This window comes from Anguilla rostrata, chromosome 1 (genome assembly GCF_018555375.3).
Source record: "Anguilla rostrata isolate EN2019 chromosome 1, ASM1855537v3, whole genome shotgun sequence".
In the NCBI taxonomy this organism is placed as follows: domain Eukaryota; kingdom Metazoa; phylum Chordata; class Actinopteri; order Anguilliformes; family Anguillidae; genus Anguilla; species Anguilla rostrata.
In genome coordinates, this window is record NC_057933.1 from 60,565,395 (window position 1) to 60,584,699 (window position 19,305).

Below are 19,305 nucleotides of genomic sequence, written 5' to 3' on the forward strand. Positions count from 1 at the left end.
AAACCCGTGACCTTCTTGTTGTGAGGCGACAGTGCTACCCACTGCCGTGAGGGATTATTCACAAAGTACCTTTCAGGTATCTAAAACAATGGGGGGAGGATCTCACCTCTACATACCACAGGTAAGTACCACAAACCTAGGTGATGTATGGCAGCCATTTTTTAAACAAAATATTCAGTTACCAAAAAAGATGAAAGGGAGGAACTTATTTAACCAGTTAATTGGTGAAAGGGAACTTAACCAAAATTGAGACAAAGTCTGGGAAGGCCTCTACCAGGACACTAGGCAGCACAATTCAAAATGACAATAAAGATCAGAGGGTCTTCACTGACCGTGGCATGAGGTGACTTCCCCTGTACCAGTGGGGCAGTTTTTTCTACACGGTCCAGGGGGAAGAATGCCCCTAACAGTTCGCTAACCACCCTTCTGGTAGACACCCTGGGTTCACCGGTTGCCTCTCATTGTAATCAAGCCAAGCCTCGGCCTGGTTCAGCCATTTGTCAGGAAACCAGCAGTTTGGTCAAACAGTAACAAAGACAAGCCATGGTAAATATACAGTAAATTTAATGAACAGTTTTACATATAGTAAATTACATAAACAGTCAATTTTGTAGTTTTCTTTTAAATAAATTCTTAATGTACAGCTGGTATATGCAAATGAAAATCAACTTCAAGTTTTATAACCTACCAGTTCTAAAACACACTTTATACAGATCATCAGAAATGCTGGAATTAACACAGGCATTTTCTTCAAGTAAACTTCTTTTTATAGTCTGCCTACATTTTTTTTTAGCTTTACAGTTATAAAACTGTACATACATTGTTCAAAACTGCAACACTTTTGTTTAACTTTATTTACATCCAGCTTACTGTGGCTAGACTGTGTTCGCGAGAGGGAGAAGAGGCAGTAGCATACTGTATGGCATGAAACAGTGACCGATCCAATCCATTCCACTTGCAAGACAGTTCATCCTATGATTAGCATATATGCCTTTCATTTTCAAATTTCTGTACACCTTTATTCTCCTTATTTCTATGCTCACTCTAGCAAACATGAGAACACTGTTATTTCTGAACTGGATATTCTTGGCACAAAGCATAAATAACCATTCGGTTTTTGAACAATAAAATGGTTATAAATGCATAATTCTGACCAAAACGGTTTCCAGAATAAATCTCTCTTTCAGAATTTTGGGATAACCACACACTCAAGGGGATGGACGCACTGTGGCTGAAATCACTCACGCGCAAGCATAGACACACACACACACGCACATACATACACACGCAACCACCCACGCACACACACACACTCTGACGCACTGTTAATGGCAGTTGAGATAACGCCCCTCCTATACTGTTTTAGTTCATTTCCCCTTTGTCCACTCCACCCTCCAAGACCCTCAGTGTAGTGTTTAAGTCTGCGGCCGTGGATATACATTTCAAATACAAACATTCCCTCTTCCCTTAATAGAGGTGACAGAACATTACTGTGATCAGCAAGTATTACTGTTAAATTATTACTATTAAAAGTAATAATCACTGTGATCAGTAATTACTACTGTTAAAAGAGAAGAAACTATTGTTTCTTGCTTACTTAAAAAATATAGTGACGGACCTGTGCTGTGTTAATATTATTTGTCTACATATTTTTATAATATTACATCATGTGGTTACCTTTGGGTGATTCACATTCTGTGTTTCTTTACAACATACTCAACACACTATTGACTTTCCTCATTTTGCCTTGTACCTTTACACTATTAGTTCCAAATTCTCATGACACGTACAGGGAACATTCCGCCCCCCCCCCCCACAGAACAGTCGGAGGGCTGCTGTTCTCTTCTCGACGGGAAGCTGGCGTTTTCCCTACGCGCGGGATAGGCTGTCACAGCGATCTCGGTCAGCGGGCAGGACTGTGACTGAGCGGCGGGGGGCTCCCTGTGCCCCCTGGCACCGCCCCCACCCCCCGCGCTCACACAGAACACAGGGAGCTCATCTGCTGCACCTTGCCCAGGTCCGTCAGGAGCTGCTTGATCCTGCATTTGAGCTGAGGCAGCCGAGCCAGGGGCTCCGGGGGCTCCAGCTCCCCGGTGAAGTCCAGCCAGCTCTCCAGCACTGACCACGGAGGGAGGGAGCGAGCGAGCGAGCGAGGGAGGTAGGGAGGGAGGGAGGGAGGGACAGAGAGAGAGAGAGAGAGAGAGACAGATCACCACATGCAATCTGCTCAGTCAATATTTATATCAATACCACTACCCACAACCATAGCTGCTGCTATTATTATTATTATTATTTAATTGCTTAAATAGCATGTATTGTACATACCCTAATTGGTTTATAAACCATCATGAACACTCATAAAGCTGTATATTTAACAGAAGCAGCTCACCTTTTTATTGCCTTTTTATCACTTTTTACTGCACAGGGCTATAACAGCAGCACTCTTAACCTAACATTCAGAGCACCAGACTTTTAAACTTTTAACATCTATTTAATCTACAGTCGATCAAACAGGTAGAACAAACACTGCAGTATGATTCTAAGGTCTTGCTATGCTCTTCCATAATCCATGAACCACAGTGCCACCTGGTGGTCATATCAGTAACCTTGCCATAATATGACACGAGAAGATGGTTACCATCCAGCTCCTTCTCAATGAGATCCATCCTGCTGGCCACCTGGTTCTGAATGTCCTCAATGTGGGTGAGCAGGTTGAGCTGCCACTGCAGGCAGCTGCGGGCCTGTTCGGCTGAGTCGGTACGAGTCTCAGCCAAACAGCCGGACACAGTGATGGCAGTGCTCTCCTGTTGAGAGGAGAGATAACGTTCACACTTCGGGCTGAAAAGGGCCATTGTGAGTTATTTTGCTGATACAACTCTAGGTTTAAGTGACATGGTCACACTGAATCATTATTAGCCAATGAGAAACTCATCTGAAGTTGTGAAATGTATGCGAAAACTCCAAAGCTGTAACTGTATGTCCCAAACAGTTCAGAGGAATGGAGGTCACCAAGAATTGAATGCCCCATGTTCATGCACCTGTGCCAAGAATACAATACACAAGCTCATATCCTGACATCGTAATGGGCGCGTTTCCATTGACAGTGGAATTTCTAACCCAATCAGGGCTCAGAACCAGCTGGGGATCTGATTGGATGATTTCATCAATAAAGAAGATCAGACTTCCTGGTGCAAAGCGGCCCTCACCTCCTCCTCCTTCAGTCCAAACGGTGGGGTGTGGGGGCAGGTCTCGGCCACCACCTCCGGCCCCTCCTCCAGCCGAAACCCCTCCTCGCCCCCCAGGCTGAGGGGGTCAGCGATGGGCCAGGGGCCCAGGCCGAGGCCCGGGGGCTTCTGGTAACTGTGCTCACTGGCGATGTAGGCATCCAGGTTGGAGTTCTGATTCAGGGGGTCGGCCAAGTGCTCCTGGAAGTGGATGCAGTCCGGGACTCCCTCCATGGGCTGGTCCTCCTCTGAGTTCACCCACGACCGTGCCCATAAGTGCAAGTCAGGATTGTGTTTGTTTCTTCAAAGAGGAACAATCAACACATTTCACTCATTTATATCTACCAACATTTCGTATAACTAGTTATTTGATATAGCCCCCTGAGAGGCCATTTCGGAGTGAATTTCACAGAAACACTGCACATTATAACCAGTAAAAAGAAATATCTGCCTATGTAAACAATAATAAACATTCTAATGAGTACACAGCACTTGATGCACCTCAAACCAACTATTGTCAAGAGGAATAGAGCTTAACACAGAGGACAATAAAATACTAAAGAAATTCCTAAAATCTGCGACTAGTGATTAAACCAAAGAATAAAAGACCCTGATGAGCTAACAGAATATGTTTGGTGAACTGAGAGGACTGATGTTAAATATGCTGAGCGCACACCTCTCTGTGCTCCAGCTCCCCTTATTTTTAGAGTACCACGTCACGGTCAGCTGTCAAAACTTTATGATGGTGAAAAGGTTACTTCAGTCGTGACTAGCCAGCCGACAGAGTGACATGGCACTTTCTATACAAAGGAAATGAAACCATGCACGTGAAAACATGCGGTGTATTACTCATATCAAAGATGAGAGGAAAGCAAACTGTCATGTCAGATAACCTTCAACCTACAAGAGACCCCATCAAATTTTCAGTTTCACAGTTCATAGTACGTGGCTGTGTAAAATCTAACTTCTGATATCCTTTAATGAACTGTTGGTTACATTTAATTTTATATACCAAACAAAAATATTGTCATTCAGAACATTTATTTGCAGAAAATGACACCTGGTCAAAACACTAAAAATACAGTTTTGCAAAACATTGAATAATGCGAACTAAATCAGTTTATACCCATAAATGAGCAATAAAATTAACAAAGTCTTGTGGATTGAACAATGGATTCATCAATCAATATTTGGTGGAGTAACCTCGATTCTTCCTAAAAAATATGGGGTGGTCTCTGAATTTTTTCCAGAGCTGTATGTGACCAATCATAAAGCACAGTTGTTTCACGAGATACTAACACATGGCACACGAACGTATCGAGGATAGGTTATGAACGCTTCTTAAATGAACACTCATGCCTCACACACATGACTAAAGGGGAAGAAGTTCCCCTCTGTCCTCTGACGTCACTCACTGTAATATCTCCATTTTGAGCTGCAGGCCGTGGAGCACCTTTTTCACACTGTACACATCCGCCAGCAGCTGGTGGGTGGAGACTATCTTCTGGGCGTTCTGGTGGGAGTAGTTCTCTGAGAGAAAGGACAGGCCGTACATGTGTCCCCTGTTCAGCCAGTCTTTGTCGTGCTGATATCTGGCACTCCACCTTTGCCCTGTTAATTTAATGAATGTGTCCGTTAGCCAGGACTGCAACACTTCTGACAGCACACGAACAATATCGCTATTATAATCATCACCAACACCATGCCGTTGTTATTTTCCTTGTCATCACAACTACGACGGCCACTGCTAATCCTTTTCTTGGCTGTTTTCTTGATTTTTGTTTAACCTGCTTAAACTGTTTAAACTGCACCTTGGCTCATCTCAGGCTGAACTCTCAACACTTCACATGGGTTCACCAGCCACACCTATGCTAAATTAAAAACTCTAACCCCTAACCACTTTCTTTGTTTTATAATGATACTCCATATCATCTATTTTCCTCTTGCACCAACTAAGGCATCTAACGTTACATTGCAAGACTATGTATTGACTACTACCATCAGATGTGACCCTGATGAATCCAGATGTGACCATTAGCGCTGTTGTGCGTATGCATGCACTCTGTCTGCTGAAGGTCAAAATATAAATAGTGTGGGGCTAAAGCCAAATGCTCCAAACACAGGGTGTGTGTCCGTGTGCGTGTGTGTGTATGCATGCGTGGGAGTGTGTGCGTGCGTGAGTGTGTGCGTGTGCGCGTACTCGTGCTCTTACTTGGGGGGTCCCTGCAGATGTAGCAGATGTACTGCTCAGGGATACTGTCCTCCAGCAGGCCCATGCACACACTGTGCTGCCAGCACATGCACTCCTCACACTGCATCAGGAGGAGGAAACAGTCCTTACCACACGATTTCTGCACAGTAATTACGGCATAATGCGGGAATACAAATGAACTGATGAAAACGATTTTCCTCAGCACTACCTTCCCTTGATTTCAGTGCATTTTCAGTGTCGCTTTCAAGATTTAACTTTACAAATTACATCCACACTCTAGGAAAGACCGTGTAGAGTTCCAGCTCCCTAAGGACCAGAGTAATAAAACAGCACGGCGCTATGGCTGTCCTACACTTTAGACAAAGCTTCTGAGACGCAGGAGGGATTTCTCTGTCAGATACAGGATGAAAGAGGGTGAGCTCGGAGAAGCGCAGAGGCGGAGCACGTGAACGGGACGCACCTGGATCATGAAGCCGTTCTCCTCGTCCATCTCGCAGATGCAGCGCACGATCTCGTTGGCGTCGTCGTCCTCCTCCTGAAAGTCGTCCATGGTGAGCGAGTCCAAATCCTGGCCGTACTCCTCCCCGCTCAGAAGCAGGCTCTCCGTGGTCGAGTCCTCCAGGAAGTCGATGTCCGACAGGTCTGAGGAGGGGAAAAGATTCAGGTCCAATTACAGTACCCCCTTTGTTCATGGTTACATCTAACCACGCTTTTAACGCTGCCACGACATAGCTCAGGAGGTAAGACCGATTGCCTGGCAGTCGGAGGGTTGCCGGTTCAAACCCTGCCCTGGGCGTGTCGAAGTGTCCTTGAGCAAGACCTAACCCTAACTGCCTGGAATGAGAGCATCAATGTAAGCTTAGATAAAGCGCTATATAAATGCAGTCCATTTACCATTTACGTTTATATGAATACAGTAGTCCAAGTGTGAGTTGAAATTCTGCAAAAATACAAATTACATTACATTACATTACAGGCATTTGGCAGACAATCCAGTTTCTCAGTTTGTGTGAGTGGGGGTAGGGGGAATGCCTTCATATCTGCCTTAATGTGCATTGCATAGAACTGTACAGCTGTTCTTGACAGATAGGCAAAGCAGCACATATCAGATAGTATCTGAATTCATGATTTCCTGAACAGTACTGTAACATTTGACAGTTAAAGCCAAATGTTACTGTAAGTTTCACAGGAAAGCTTTTGTAGGACACAGCACTGTACATTGTACTGTACAAGTCCAGTGTGGAGGTGCAGAGGTCACATTCTTTGCATTCTGTGTCACAAGTCACTGCTCTGAGTTCAGGATAACGATTTACTACTGATTAGACTCAAGCCAAGCGTGCGTACACACTAAGCACTTTTTTTGTTGTAGAATCTGCTTCTGTAGAAATGTTTTTTTGTCACCCAACACGACTTAACCCCCCATACCCTGGGTGATGCCAAAGCGAACTGTGCATTGCCCAAAGGAGCTACCGGCCACAGTGGGCACTGCCATGGACCAGAATCGGCACACAGCAGAAGGGATGTCACTGTGACATCACTGATTATGCGCCAGAACTGATAAACCAACTCTCTTTAATTCTACAACACATGCGGAAAGCAGTGTATGATATAAATGGTGCAGCACTAATATAACGGTCAGCAGTGTATGAACAGATATAAATGGTGTAGAAGTACTATAACAGTCAGCAGTGTATGAACAGATATAAATGGTGTAGAAGTACTATAACGGTCAGCAGTGTATGAACAGATATAAATGGTGTAGAAGTACTATAACGGTCAGCAGTGTATGAACAGATATAAATGGTGTAGAAGTACTATAACAGTCAGCAGTGTATGAACAGATATAAATGGTGTAGAAGTACTATAACGGTCAGCAGTGTATGAACAGATATAAATGGTATAGCACTAATATAACGGTCAGCAGTGTATGAACAGATATAAATGGTATAGCACTAATATAACGGTCAGCAGCGTATGAACAGATATAAATGGTGTAGAAGTACTATAACGGTCAGCAGTGTATGAACAGATATGAATGGTGTAGAAGTACTATAACGGTCAGCAGTGTATGAACAGATATGAATGGTGTCGCGGTACTATGATGGTGTGGGCTCCAGCTGTCCTGGGGAGACTCACTCTCTCCGGTCAGGTCCACAGACAGGAGGGCACGGGGGTACTGGAAGGTGCTGTGCTTGGAGGGGGCGCTGCTGTGCAGGGCGAAGGGGCTGCTGGAGGAGCACCTCTCCAGGAAGGCCAGGGATATGTCCTCAAAGTCTGAGTAACCTGGGCACAAGCAGGGGAGCACAGGGGCAGTCAGGCTTCCACAGGGGGAGAAACACGCCCTAATGACAACACAGCTTTCCCCAGATTCACTCTGTTTTTCATAGCATTAGATGTTTTTTTGCCCCCGATGTGGAATGGCAAGTTGGGTCACCCACATGGCAGGAACACTGCATCTGCAATCTTTCCATGCACTTCATACTAAATCATACTAATAAAACCCCTTTATTTTCTGGTGTCTGGTGCAGTGGCATATACTTTATAAATATTTACTTCACTAACAGGAAAATAAACAGGATTTTCAGGTCTGAAAATCCCAGCACTGGTTAAAAACCACAGCCTTACAGGCTGCTCAGTACTACAGGAGGAGGCTAGCACTGCATGGAGGAGAGGAATATCTCTCCCAGATGAAACCTGGTTGCTTGTGGGCACCTGGCATGCCTAAAGGATGGGACACAAGAAAGGAAAGTGCAGAGATCAAAAGTATCCCACCACCACAGGCTCCCTGTCAGAACTGATATGATGAAGTTTAATGAGTCTAATAAAGTCCAGCTGAGGACTGAACCTGCAGCTACAGGGCCTGAGCTTTTCCATGGGTCACGTTTCCACAAACTGAGCCATTACTGACCCCACATTATCTCTTCATAAACACACCATTCAGCATTTTTATTTCTTTCACAACACGAGCAAGAAGAGATCATCTCTACACTCACTGTGCTGCTTTGATTTCTTTTTCTTCTTTTTCTTTTTCTTTAGTTTAATTTTAAAAGGGTCTTTTTCCTTTTTGTCTTTCCGTTCTTTGTCCTTCTCTTTCTTTTTCCCTGAAATACAAAAAGTGTTTTTTTTTTTTTTTAATAAACGATAAAATACTGCACTGAAATACATATGCAGTTGCTGAAATTGATCTCTTACCAGTTGGCTGACATTTGTCCTCAAGCTTGATCTTTTTCTCAGTTTTTATGAGTCCTACGGAAGCGAAGTCAAGCAGTAATGAGAAATAGTTCAGTACATGATTCTTTCAGATTGCCATCGGAGTGTGGTATCTATGGTACAGTGGTTACCATGACGTCAGCCCATTCCAGGACATGCAGCACTCACCTGGCTCCATGTGGGGGTCCTTCTCGATCACCTTCTTTATCACCTTATCGTGCAGGTTCTCCAAGCTCCTCTCCCGGGACAGAAGAGGGAGCGGCACCTCGGAACTGTCCGAACTGACCGAGACAGAGGAGCGCTTCTTCTTGCTGAATTTGGGGGGTCTGGAACAACCACCCAAACACTCGAGCGGCACAATGTGAGTGGGAGGAGAGAGCGCTACATAACAGAAAGAAGAAAATTTTTTTATTGAAAAATGAACACTGACTTAATCGACTCTTAGCATAATGCCTAATCTCACATTATTTAAAAGACCCTTGATAGCCACCAATGGGGAATGTGATAAAGCATGGATTTAGAAGGTACAAAGGTCTGCACATAGTAGAGAGGTTGAGCAATAGAGCAAGACAGAGAGAGAGAGAGAGAGAGAGAGAGAGAGAGAGAGAGAGAGAGAGAGAGAGAGAGAGAGAGAGAGAGAGAGAGAGAGAGTGTGAGAGAGAGAGAGAGAGAGAGAGAGAGAGAGAGAGAGAGAGAGAGAGAGAGAGAGAGAGAGAGAGCGTGAGAGAGAGAGAGAGTGTGAGGGCCTTTCCGTACAGGAGGAGGTGGAGACAGTCCTGCGGCGCCTGTTGTCGGGGTTCTCCAGCAGCAGGGTGCTCGTGGGCACGGTGGCAGACGTGGCCCGGGTTCGCCCCGCCCTGTCAGGTGACCACGCCTCCGACTCCACCTCCTTGTCGGCGCTGTGGTAGTACTTCAGGTGGTAGTCCAGAAGCTTGGCTTTGCGGAAGGCCTTCGAACAGCCCGGGACCTGACACTTGAACTTGTTGTGGTCCAGATCAAAGAGGGGCTCATTCGGAGATGTGGGGTCATCGCTCCTTCTTACGTTAATTACTGAAAAGGGGTGGGAAGACACATCTGAGTGGTGCTGCTCACCTGAACATTAACGCTGCTCGTACAAATCACTGTTTCGCATCAGATAAGCACAATTACATCACAAAAGTTTACTTTATAGAGAGCTGCTTGGTTCTATGTTTATATTAGTATGGTGGGCTTTTGTTGCTGTAAGAACAATTGTTAAGCACAAGAAATATTTTTGTGGGGGTTTTTTCTGTTTTTCAGCATGATCTCTATTTTATGTAACAGCAATCAGAGTCACACCTGCAATGTGCACATACTGCATCATGCCATAGTAGCCTTGTAGGTCACTCTTTACATGATAACACATCAGAATATTTTTGTCTTTGAAAAGGAAAAAAAACTTAATTATTTTACAAACCAGAAAGAGTGAGCAACACAATTAGCCAAATACAAAAACATGGCAAGGTACAAGAAGCAAACGAAGGACGGGTGCATACTGGGTTCTCTGGTGTGTTTGTTGGGCTTGGGAGTCCTGGCAGTAACCTTCGGCCCAGCAGCTACGAGAGGGACAGAAAATGAAGATTTCAGCTTCTGAGGTAAACCTCAAGATATTCAGGAGAATTTCAGTACAAAACTCATGTTCATTAAAAAGTTCTGAGCAGAAACAGTACATAGACAAACAAAATATTCATCATTCATTCTATTTCCATTCCATTAAGTCAACTTAAAAATGAAAAAGACAGCATATTTATTTACACATTTTGGTCTCTTTGGTGTCACTATAGTTTGCAGAGCACACTACCTTCCCCTCCACCCCTGGTTTACCTGCAGCCGTAGGGGATGATTTCATACCAGGGACCATCTGATTGGATAAGGAGGTGTCAGTCTGCTCGTCTTTCACTGTGATTGGAGGATGAGGTGGTAGGAGGGATGTTTCTGGTGGTACAACTACACTGAGATGAGAAAGGGGCAACTCCACAGACTTCTCCACATTGTCAATGTGCTGAGCTGAAAGATAAATGCATCAGTTAAAAGCATTAGATTTTAGTCGGACACACAAAAGACACAATAAAATATATCCTTCATTTATATTACTGTAGTACTTTGCTTGGCAGAAGTTCTTATCCAGAACAGTATACATAACTTTTTTTGATTTGTAAAAATTCATACATATAATTTCTCAACAAAGCAGGTTTTCTAGCCATTATGCCATACATCCACTCAGCAGAAACTACAACCTACAACTACAAACTACTAGTTCCGAGGTAATCAAACTTTTATTTGCAATATACAAAAAAACTCTTGTCTTTCTCTCTTTGAAATTCATTTCAGGCTTTCTGGAAGAAGTGTTCCGACCTCTCTGATACTCAGCCAGACATGTCAAGACCACACACAAAAAATTGGCAGGAAGCTGTTTCAGATTCTTTCTACGTCCAACAAAGTGTTTTCTGAGGGATTTACTGCCTCATAAAAACCGAGCAGGGGCCTTTCATATGAAAAACACCTGAATTCAGTTTAAACAACATGAGGCTGCACATGATGTGGGCCTTGAGTGACCCAGTGACACTCACTCTGAGGAGCCCCCAGGCTGGACTGAGCCATTCTGTCCTCAGAGGCAGGGAGACCGCTGTTCACGGGCTCGAGCAGGGACTCGGGGGTGGGAGTGGCCAGGCGCTGAGAGCGTCTCCGTCGCTGGCTTTGCTCTGTCGCTCGGGGAGAGCTGGGGGGAGCCGTCACAGGAAGTCCTGCAGAGAGTAACAAACAACAAACTTAAGAGAACCCCATTGTTTCCTTCTGGCGACTACACTTTTTTCATTAAAAAAAACAAATAAAACAAAAGCTTTCTTAGCAGGTACATACACAAGGGTGGCTACCATTCTCGTGTTTTCCATTCTGCTCTGTTTCATCTCACTACATATTAACGATTATGATTATGATTTCAAATGATTACATCTAGTTGGTAGTTTGTCTTCCAAAGCAGAGCCCCTCCCCATATTTCCACAAACACTACTTCACGCAGCTAAAGATAAAGGCTGAAGAAATGAATGAGAGCGCTCCAGTAAACTGAAAGTAAGCATGAACATAAATACAGCCATTTTAGGTCATGCATGTCATTGCCTCCACTGCAGGAATGTGGAGTACAGGTCATGTGTCTGTCTGATTAGAATAAGACTGGGATGGCACTTGGTACAGTGACTTTCTATGGAGGAAAGTATAAATGCTTAAAGCTTATGCCAGGAGCCATACCACCATGTAACCTGTGCCTACTGAATTGCTGAAGCTAAGCAGGTATGGGCTTGGTTTTTACTTGGATGAGAGACCAAAGTTGCTGCTGAAAGTGGTGTGGGTAGGCCAGTAAGGAGCCATAAACCCCAATGCACCAGTGCAGTGATGGGGAAACTGAGCTGTAGGAGATGATCACGGTCGGATGAGACAGGAAGATACCATGACAGTGATCACAAAGAGTGGGGGGTTCCCCAGTGTACTGCCAAAAAAAAGTGTATCTCCCAGTTTAACTGGTCAGCTGATGAGGCGTGAGCGTTGAGGTGAAAAATGGCTGCTGTGCATCACCCAAGTGGGTGCTGTACATTGGTGGTGGTTGACTAAAGTAAAGTCCTTTGAGTCGCCAGCGATGATGAAAAACACTATAAAAATACAAGGAATTAGTTTAGGCCTGCTAAGAATAATATTTTTCCATGGTCTTATGTACAGTACAGAGCCCCACTCCACCCACCAGCATGAGTGATGTTGGGGGGGCTGGGCACCAGGATGGGGGCTGCCAGTACTACGGCCCCTCCTGTGGATGTGGCAGAGGAGCAGGGCCTGGGCTGTTTCTGGCAGCCGTGAGTTTCTCCAGGCTCCGCTCGGAGCCGCCGGCTCCCAGCCCTGCAGTGAGACCCTGCCATGACAGGGGCGTGTCTCTGGGAAGATGGCATCTGGACACAGTCCTCCGGCGTTCCTGGCTCCTCCCCTCCTGCCTCAGGGCCCTGAGAGGTGGAAATCATGACCATCGAGTCAAGAGTCCAGTTTTAAAATGCAACCTGGCACACAATGAGGCATTATGGTAACAACATGGCCCCATCACATAACCATTAATAAAGCATCATTAACATATATTAAGGTTAAGAAAATGAACTGTTTCACTGTGTATGTCCCAAAGATGATGCTACTGATCCCTGACTTAAAAAATTCTCATCAATCATAAATTAATCCAAATGTTTAAAGTACTCGTTCATTTGTTTTGTAATGTTTGTCTTAAAGTCACTTGTAATTAAAGCGTTAATACCAACTTTAGGTAAGGCAATCCAAAAACAAAGTTTAAAACAAATGTATGAGTGGTGCTCCGAAGAAACTGACAATGAACAATCAACGAGTAACCACATGCACTAAATTTAGTATGCACTGAAACAATGCACTTCAACTGGGCCTTCAAAGATAAGCCATTGCACAGATATAAAGAAGTAAATACCTCTTCAGATGTCCCAGGAAGGTCAGCCTGCTCTTCCTTGTGAAAGCTCTCATCCTCACTTACTACCTTTGAGACTAAAAGCCCTACAATTTGCATAACATATGGGTGTTTTTTACAAAGTCATTTCAAAAGGAACTCAAATGAAATCAGTGAAATATAAAATGGAAAAGGGCGGGTGAAAACGCTACCTGTATTTTTGCTGAGGCGAGCTCTCTTGGAGTTGAATAAACTCCCCTGTTTAGTTTTTTTCCGTTTCATTTTTGCTGACTCCAGCCGCTCAGGTGATGGCTTTACTTCTTCCTCAACAGCAGATTCCAAGGTAACTTAACGGTGTAGGGAGACAAGAGTGTTGACAAAATAAAAACTGAAAACCAAAAAAAACTGATGTTTTGAGGAATTTATACACACCTGGTACTGAAATACATGTAAACGCTATTTAGCAGAGCTACTCAACTGTACATGGTAGGCTACAGCCCAATACGTCTCTGAGCTCTGCGTAGACCTAGAGAGTTAAAGTTCTTTTCCAGACAATGATAATTGAATCAGTTCATTAAGTTTCTGTAATATGAAATGACAGCATGCAGACACTGCAGGACCAGGGCTGTGTGGCCCTGCAGACACTGTGGCCCTGCAGGACCAGGGCTGTGTAGCCCTGCAGGACCAGGGCTGTGTGGCCCGGCAGACACTGTTGTAGGGGGCGACATAGCTCAGGAGGTAAGACCGATTGTCTGGCAGTCGGAGGGTTGCCGGTTCAAACCCCGCCCTGAGCATGTCGAAGTGTCCTTGAGCAAGACACCTAACCCCTAACCCCTAACTGCTCTGGCGAATGAGAGGCATCAATTGTAAAGCACTTTGGATAAAAGCGCTATATAAATGCAGTCTATTTACCATTTACACTGTGGCCCTGCAGGACCAAGGCTGTGTGGCTCTGCAGACACTGTGGCCCTGCAGGACCAGGACTGTAGGACAGGGCTGTGTGGCCCTGCAGACACTGTGGCCCTGCAGGACCAGGGCTGTGTGGCCCTGCAGACACTGTGGCCCTGCAGGACCAGGACCAGGACAGGGCTCTGTAGGACCAGGGCTGTGTGGCCCTGCAGCACCAGGGCTGTGTGGCCCTGCAGACACTGCATCATACCAGAACCAGCATCATACATGTAGTACTAGTGAAGAACTGCGTGCTGATAAGAATACTCATCCAGGATTAAAGCAAGGGCACACGCTTTACCAGATTTCTCAGAGTCCAGATCTTCATCCGTATCTTCCGAGTCTGTGTCCTCATCAGATTCACTGTCAGAGTCCTCCTCCCTCCTGGCCTCCTTGTCCTTGTTGCTGTTGGCACTGGTTCGAGGCTTGCAGGCCCCTTTGCTTTTGGCAGCAGCCGTGGCTGCTTTTACCAAAGCAATCCAGTCCTGGTTAAAAAAAAGAACAGAATTCCTCATTCAAGACACTGGAGGATGGGCAGTACACTGAAAGTTCGATCACACACTTGACATAGCGCTTCTACAGGAGACTAAATGTGATTTTATGGCCACTGTTCAATAACACAACCACAGTTATATTGGTTTTTAATAGTGTCCTCCAGAAAGTTCACAAAATATAATTTCTGCCAACAGAGCTCTAAAACTCAAAGCTAGTAGGGCTATATATTCATAACTCATACATGTTTAATTAATTGATATGAATTTTAAAAAACAATAACCGAGAAAGAAAACACTTGCATATCCATCTGTACCTAATATTTGTATCTCTACATTTTTGGAGTAAACTATTGTATGTTTCCTAGCATAGTGTGGAATATCACATACTAGAAAATGTAACACTGCAGCATAATAAATAATTCCACTCTATCAGTTTGTAGATATGAGCACAAAGTTTAAGCAACAGTTGGCTTTGTCCATTTATTTAACATCACTTATAATTAATACATTTAGGTATAAATATGATTAAATATGACAGGAATTAGACCTCAAATATTGTAATATTGTAAATGGATACATTACATTACATTACATTACATTACATTACAGGCATTTGGCAGACGCTCTTATCCAGAGCGACGTACAACAAAGTGTATAACCATAACCAGGAACAAGTACGACGAAACCCCTAGAGAGAAGTACCGGTCCAAGTGCAGGGAACAACCGCATAGTTCAACTTGGACCCTGAAGGTTAAACTGATTAACACTAACACAACGAGAACGGCAACAACGCAATCTATGGAAAAAATACAAGCAGTGCGAGTAGTGCTTGCACTGAAAAATAGGTCCATCAGAACCTCCAACATTTCCCCTCAAATCATCTTACCTGACCTTTCGCATCTTCTGGCATTGATTTGATATGCATTCTTTTCACACAGCGAATAACCCCATCGTAGAACTGCACTGTATAAGTACCTGGAAATTGACATTCAGATGACAAAAGCTGACACGAAAACATAAAACAAAAAACATACAATATATGCACAAAAGATGTGGCGTGTGTCATATAAAGGAGTAGTACTTCACTGACTGAAATTTGTAATGGTGTTTATAATCTAAATTAAATCTAAATTAATACATCACCACTATTAGCATTAACAGTGTAATGCTTGCGTTCACCTGCAAGTGAGAATTCAGGGGAAGTCTTTACTGAAAACGAGCCTCATTCTGTAAAATCCAGAAAAGCCAATCATACCCACCTTCTTTGTTTACAGTTTCAATCTTAGCAGGGTAGTAACGGCAATCTGTCCATCGTGCCAGCACTTCCTCTCCATCCTTCAAAACCTGTACAGGAAACAAAAGCAAAAATACAAATATTTCACTCTCAAACACTTAACTGGCAGACATGATAATGTCCCAGGGGTACACAAACTCAAGTTTCAAAGGTAAAGATGCTTTGAAACTTGAATCCAAATTTTACCAAGTGAATGGTCTTGCAACTGTGGTTGTGTCTTAATTTTGCATCACCGGTCACCCACTTTCCAGTAAGGTCTCCGACTTGGGATACAAACTAAACTGGTTAGCCCTCACCTTTTTAAATGTTAAGCAATTGTAATACTTAAAAATTATTTTATGTTTGAAAAACAGTTCCGGCTCCACAACTGAAATTACTACGTATGAAAAGCATATAAATAGCATCCTATCATAAGTAAATAGCAGATATCCTTCCTGGAGCAATCAAGCTTTCAAAGTTTTTAATTTTCCTGTGGTATTACTTGCTAGCTTGATTAAACTCTGGGTGGTTTATCGACATACTATAATTATATCTATTATATTTTAGCCCAGCCATAAATATCCTGATTGGAATTAAACACACGACATATGTAGAATTCCACAGTTAAAAAACATAATATTAATGAAAAAGAAATACCTGATAAAAATGGTTGAAAACTTAATTTAAAAAAAAAAAAAAAAAGAACACAACATGCACCTTTTCTTTTGCCAGAATACACTATATTTACAACATGGCACAGTATATACTGTTAGAGGCCAAGACTTATGACCAGTGGGTCGCAGGTTAAAATTCTGGATGATCACTGCTGCTGCTCTCTTCAGCAAGGTACCTGAATTTATTCATTAATTGACTAGCTTTATTAATGCCTAGGTGAAATGTAAGAAACTGGATAAGGACATCTTCAAAGCAAATGGAAATAAATACTGAGACACTGGTGAGTCAAGCAGTTATTCCAGCCAAATCACTATAAGCGTCTGAGTGATGGGAGCGTATTACTTGTCTTGACTGTGGTAACTCTGTTTGGTCCTCTCTGCTCTCCGTACATCCAGGAGGCTCACGATAGCGAGATGTTCTTATCTCACCGAGTCTCTCCTGGCAGAAATGTTTATGAGATATACATCAAGAATTAGTTAAATTGATCAAAAGATAACTTTAAAGAGAAATTAGAACAGCATTCATATTCAACCTTTAAAAAAAAATTAAAAAAATCAAAACAACTTCTGAAGCATTTGCTCATCCCTGAAGACTGGGCATGCCTTATCCTTGAACATCACAATATTCTCCAAAGTGAATCCATCATCTGCAATACTTTCAATTTAGGGAATGTTCCTGGTGTGCACATGAAGGTGATTGTGTAGGTGTGTTGGGGGTGGGGGACTGTGCCTCGAGAAGAAAAGACCCTCACAGATATCTCCTCTTCATCCTTGAGTCCCTCTTTGCGGAGTGCTGTTCTCTCCAAAGGACGAAGCCTGTTGCTGTCCCAGAAGATCCACTCATCATAGCGATGGCTCCAGCGGTCGAAATGAACAAGCATTTTTCCTTCATCATAGTCTATCTTCTCAATGCGAGAAGGGTACCTATGTAAATTTAGTTTGGGTGATACAATAACAAGTGGTAAGGGTGAGAATTAAAAAGTCATAAATTGAATATTAACACAGAAAAAAGTTTTTGCATACCATTTTTGTAAGTAATCCTGAGCCTCAACTCTGGCACCAACTTCAAATGTGATTCCTGGACGATTTGGGGGCTTCTTGCTCATCTTCGTCTGTCAAGACTGATGCTTTCTCAGCCTGTGGGGGAACAAAACCATGTGAATGGTCATTAATGCAGACATTTAAAGATTTGTAGCTTTTTATAAAATTTTATAATTTTGATGACATGTAGTAAAATTGTTGAAAAATGAATTGTCTAGCCATTAACTTTTTACCATGGTACTATACTGCGCCATGCATGGGACTTGCACGAATACCTATGAATGATACAATCTACATGACAGTCGACACAAACAACAGTTTTGAACTTCATCTTGCATTAACTAGTTTGTTATTAAGATCTATTAGTCAAAAAAACTACTTTAATTCATAAACACTCTATCTAACCCTTATAATAGGTTAACGAGCTAACTACAAGAACATTGGAGAAGATGTAGAACCTTAGCAAGTGCGAGTAAACTGGTGAGCAGGTTTTGACCATTTTAAAGGTGTGGAAACGCAAAACCGCGACAGACGACAGCGAATAATGGAACTGGCTTACAAAATATCAAAAATAAGTTGCGTTAGCTCGATTCAATACTTCTAGCCAGTTGACTTTACAAACTGTCGAAAAAATACGGTTATGATATCTATCTGGGAAACAACTCTAGCTTGCTTGCAAGTTATCATGGTGCCTTTACAGTAAGATGGAAAATAGTTCGCTGTAAGTCCGGAACAATCTAGCTAGCTGGTAATTGATAGTAAGTTATTTTCAGTGGCAAGGTAACTTAGCTAACAACTGCTAATGTTTTAACTTTTCTGTAATATTCACCAGCAGTCAAACAACTCCACTCGTTCAGATGTGCATGCTGGACAGCTAGGTTGTTCTGACACAGCTTGCTAGTTAGCTATCTAACTAGCCACTGTCATATTACTGGGCGCTAGCTAGCTACCAACTTTCCTTGATAAAGACAGTCAGATGTATCTTCCTGAAAGTGGAACATGAAATATGAAGTAACACAACAATTTAAGAAATTAATACTCCGTTACATTTCGGTGATTAATTCAGCCAGCTAGCTATGGGCCCAAGCGTATAGCTAGCTAGTATGCAATTAGCTTGCTACTTTGCTTGCTGGATAGCTAGTCAGCTAGCCAGCTAACGTTAGCTTCAGAACTCAACTTAGCCACCAAGCCTGGTATAGCTAGCAAGATTGCTGGCTTGCAAGTAATTAAGTTATCACAGTCAGCAGTTATAACATCTGTACTGTTCGTACAGCACGTTCGTTGAGATGAACAGCAAGTTGTTTTACCTTTGCAAACACATTAAAGAAGGTTGCTATTTTTAAAACTCAGCCTTCTTTCCATTCTTCTGCTCTCGGATACTTTAACCCTCTCCCCGAACCCAAACACAGTGGCGTCAGCAGTACGTAACCACTGCGACTCAAGGAGGCGAGCCATTCAGGGACGAGACATTACAATCACGTGACAATGAAGAAAATATGATCCCCTCTCCTCTGAAAGATACAGTATGTAGATTGTCACAACAGTAACTTTTGACTAATGATTATCAAGACTTTCTGCCATGCACCCTACGTCCTTCTGTAATTTTTAAAACATGGTTTGTGCTTCTCTGTGTACTTGTTGGTCAGGTAAATAATAGTTCCTAACCCATTTCTCCACATTCATAAATACTTAAAGGATGAACATGATGGGTCTTCCTTGGGTAAAGGCTGGGGCCTGGTCCACTTAACTTTTTTGCTGTATTTGGAG

The 19,305-nt window shown here is 43.1% G+C and overlaps 1 protein-coding gene across 3 annotated transcripts; it reads right to left on the reverse strand.

Annotated features, from left to right (window-relative positions):
- Positions 1–546: 546 nt before the first annotated feature.
- On the reverse strand, positions 547–18,982 carry phf20l1 (PHD finger protein 20 like 1). 3 transcript variants are annotated; one of them, XM_064346336.1, is made up of 24 exons: positions 18,846–18,982; positions 17,521–17,634; positions 17,250–17,421; positions 16,841–16,936; positions 15,810–15,894; positions 15,437–15,525; positions 14,358–14,541; positions 13,321–13,455; positions 13,133–13,215; positions 12,398–12,650; positions 11,235–11,408; positions 10,489–10,671; positions 10,161–10,220; positions 9,403–9,696; positions 8,815–9,027; positions 8,629–8,682; positions 8,430–8,537; positions 7,573–7,719; positions 5,897–6,078; positions 5,437–5,536; positions 4,640–4,835; positions 3,207–3,525; positions 2,639–2,804; positions 547–2,118 (listed from the first exon to the last, which is right to left on the reverse strand). In XM_064346336.1, exons 2-24 carry the CDS (start codon positions 17,601–17,603, stop codon positions 1,976–1,978), a joined length of 3,519 nt encoding a protein of 1,172 aa, XP_064202406.1. In that variant the 5' UTR covers positions 17,604–17,634; positions 18,846–18,982; the 3' UTR covers positions 547–1,975. The 3 variants fall into 3 exon arrangements, with proteins under 3 accessions (XP_064202406.1, XP_064202414.1, XP_064202424.1); XM_064346344.1 differs by lacking the exon at positions 16,841–16,936; XM_064346354.1 differs by lacking the exons at positions 547–2,118; positions 2,639–2,804 and adding an exon at positions 2,845–3,038.
- Between the last annotated feature and the right edge of the window lie 323 nt (positions 18,983–19,305).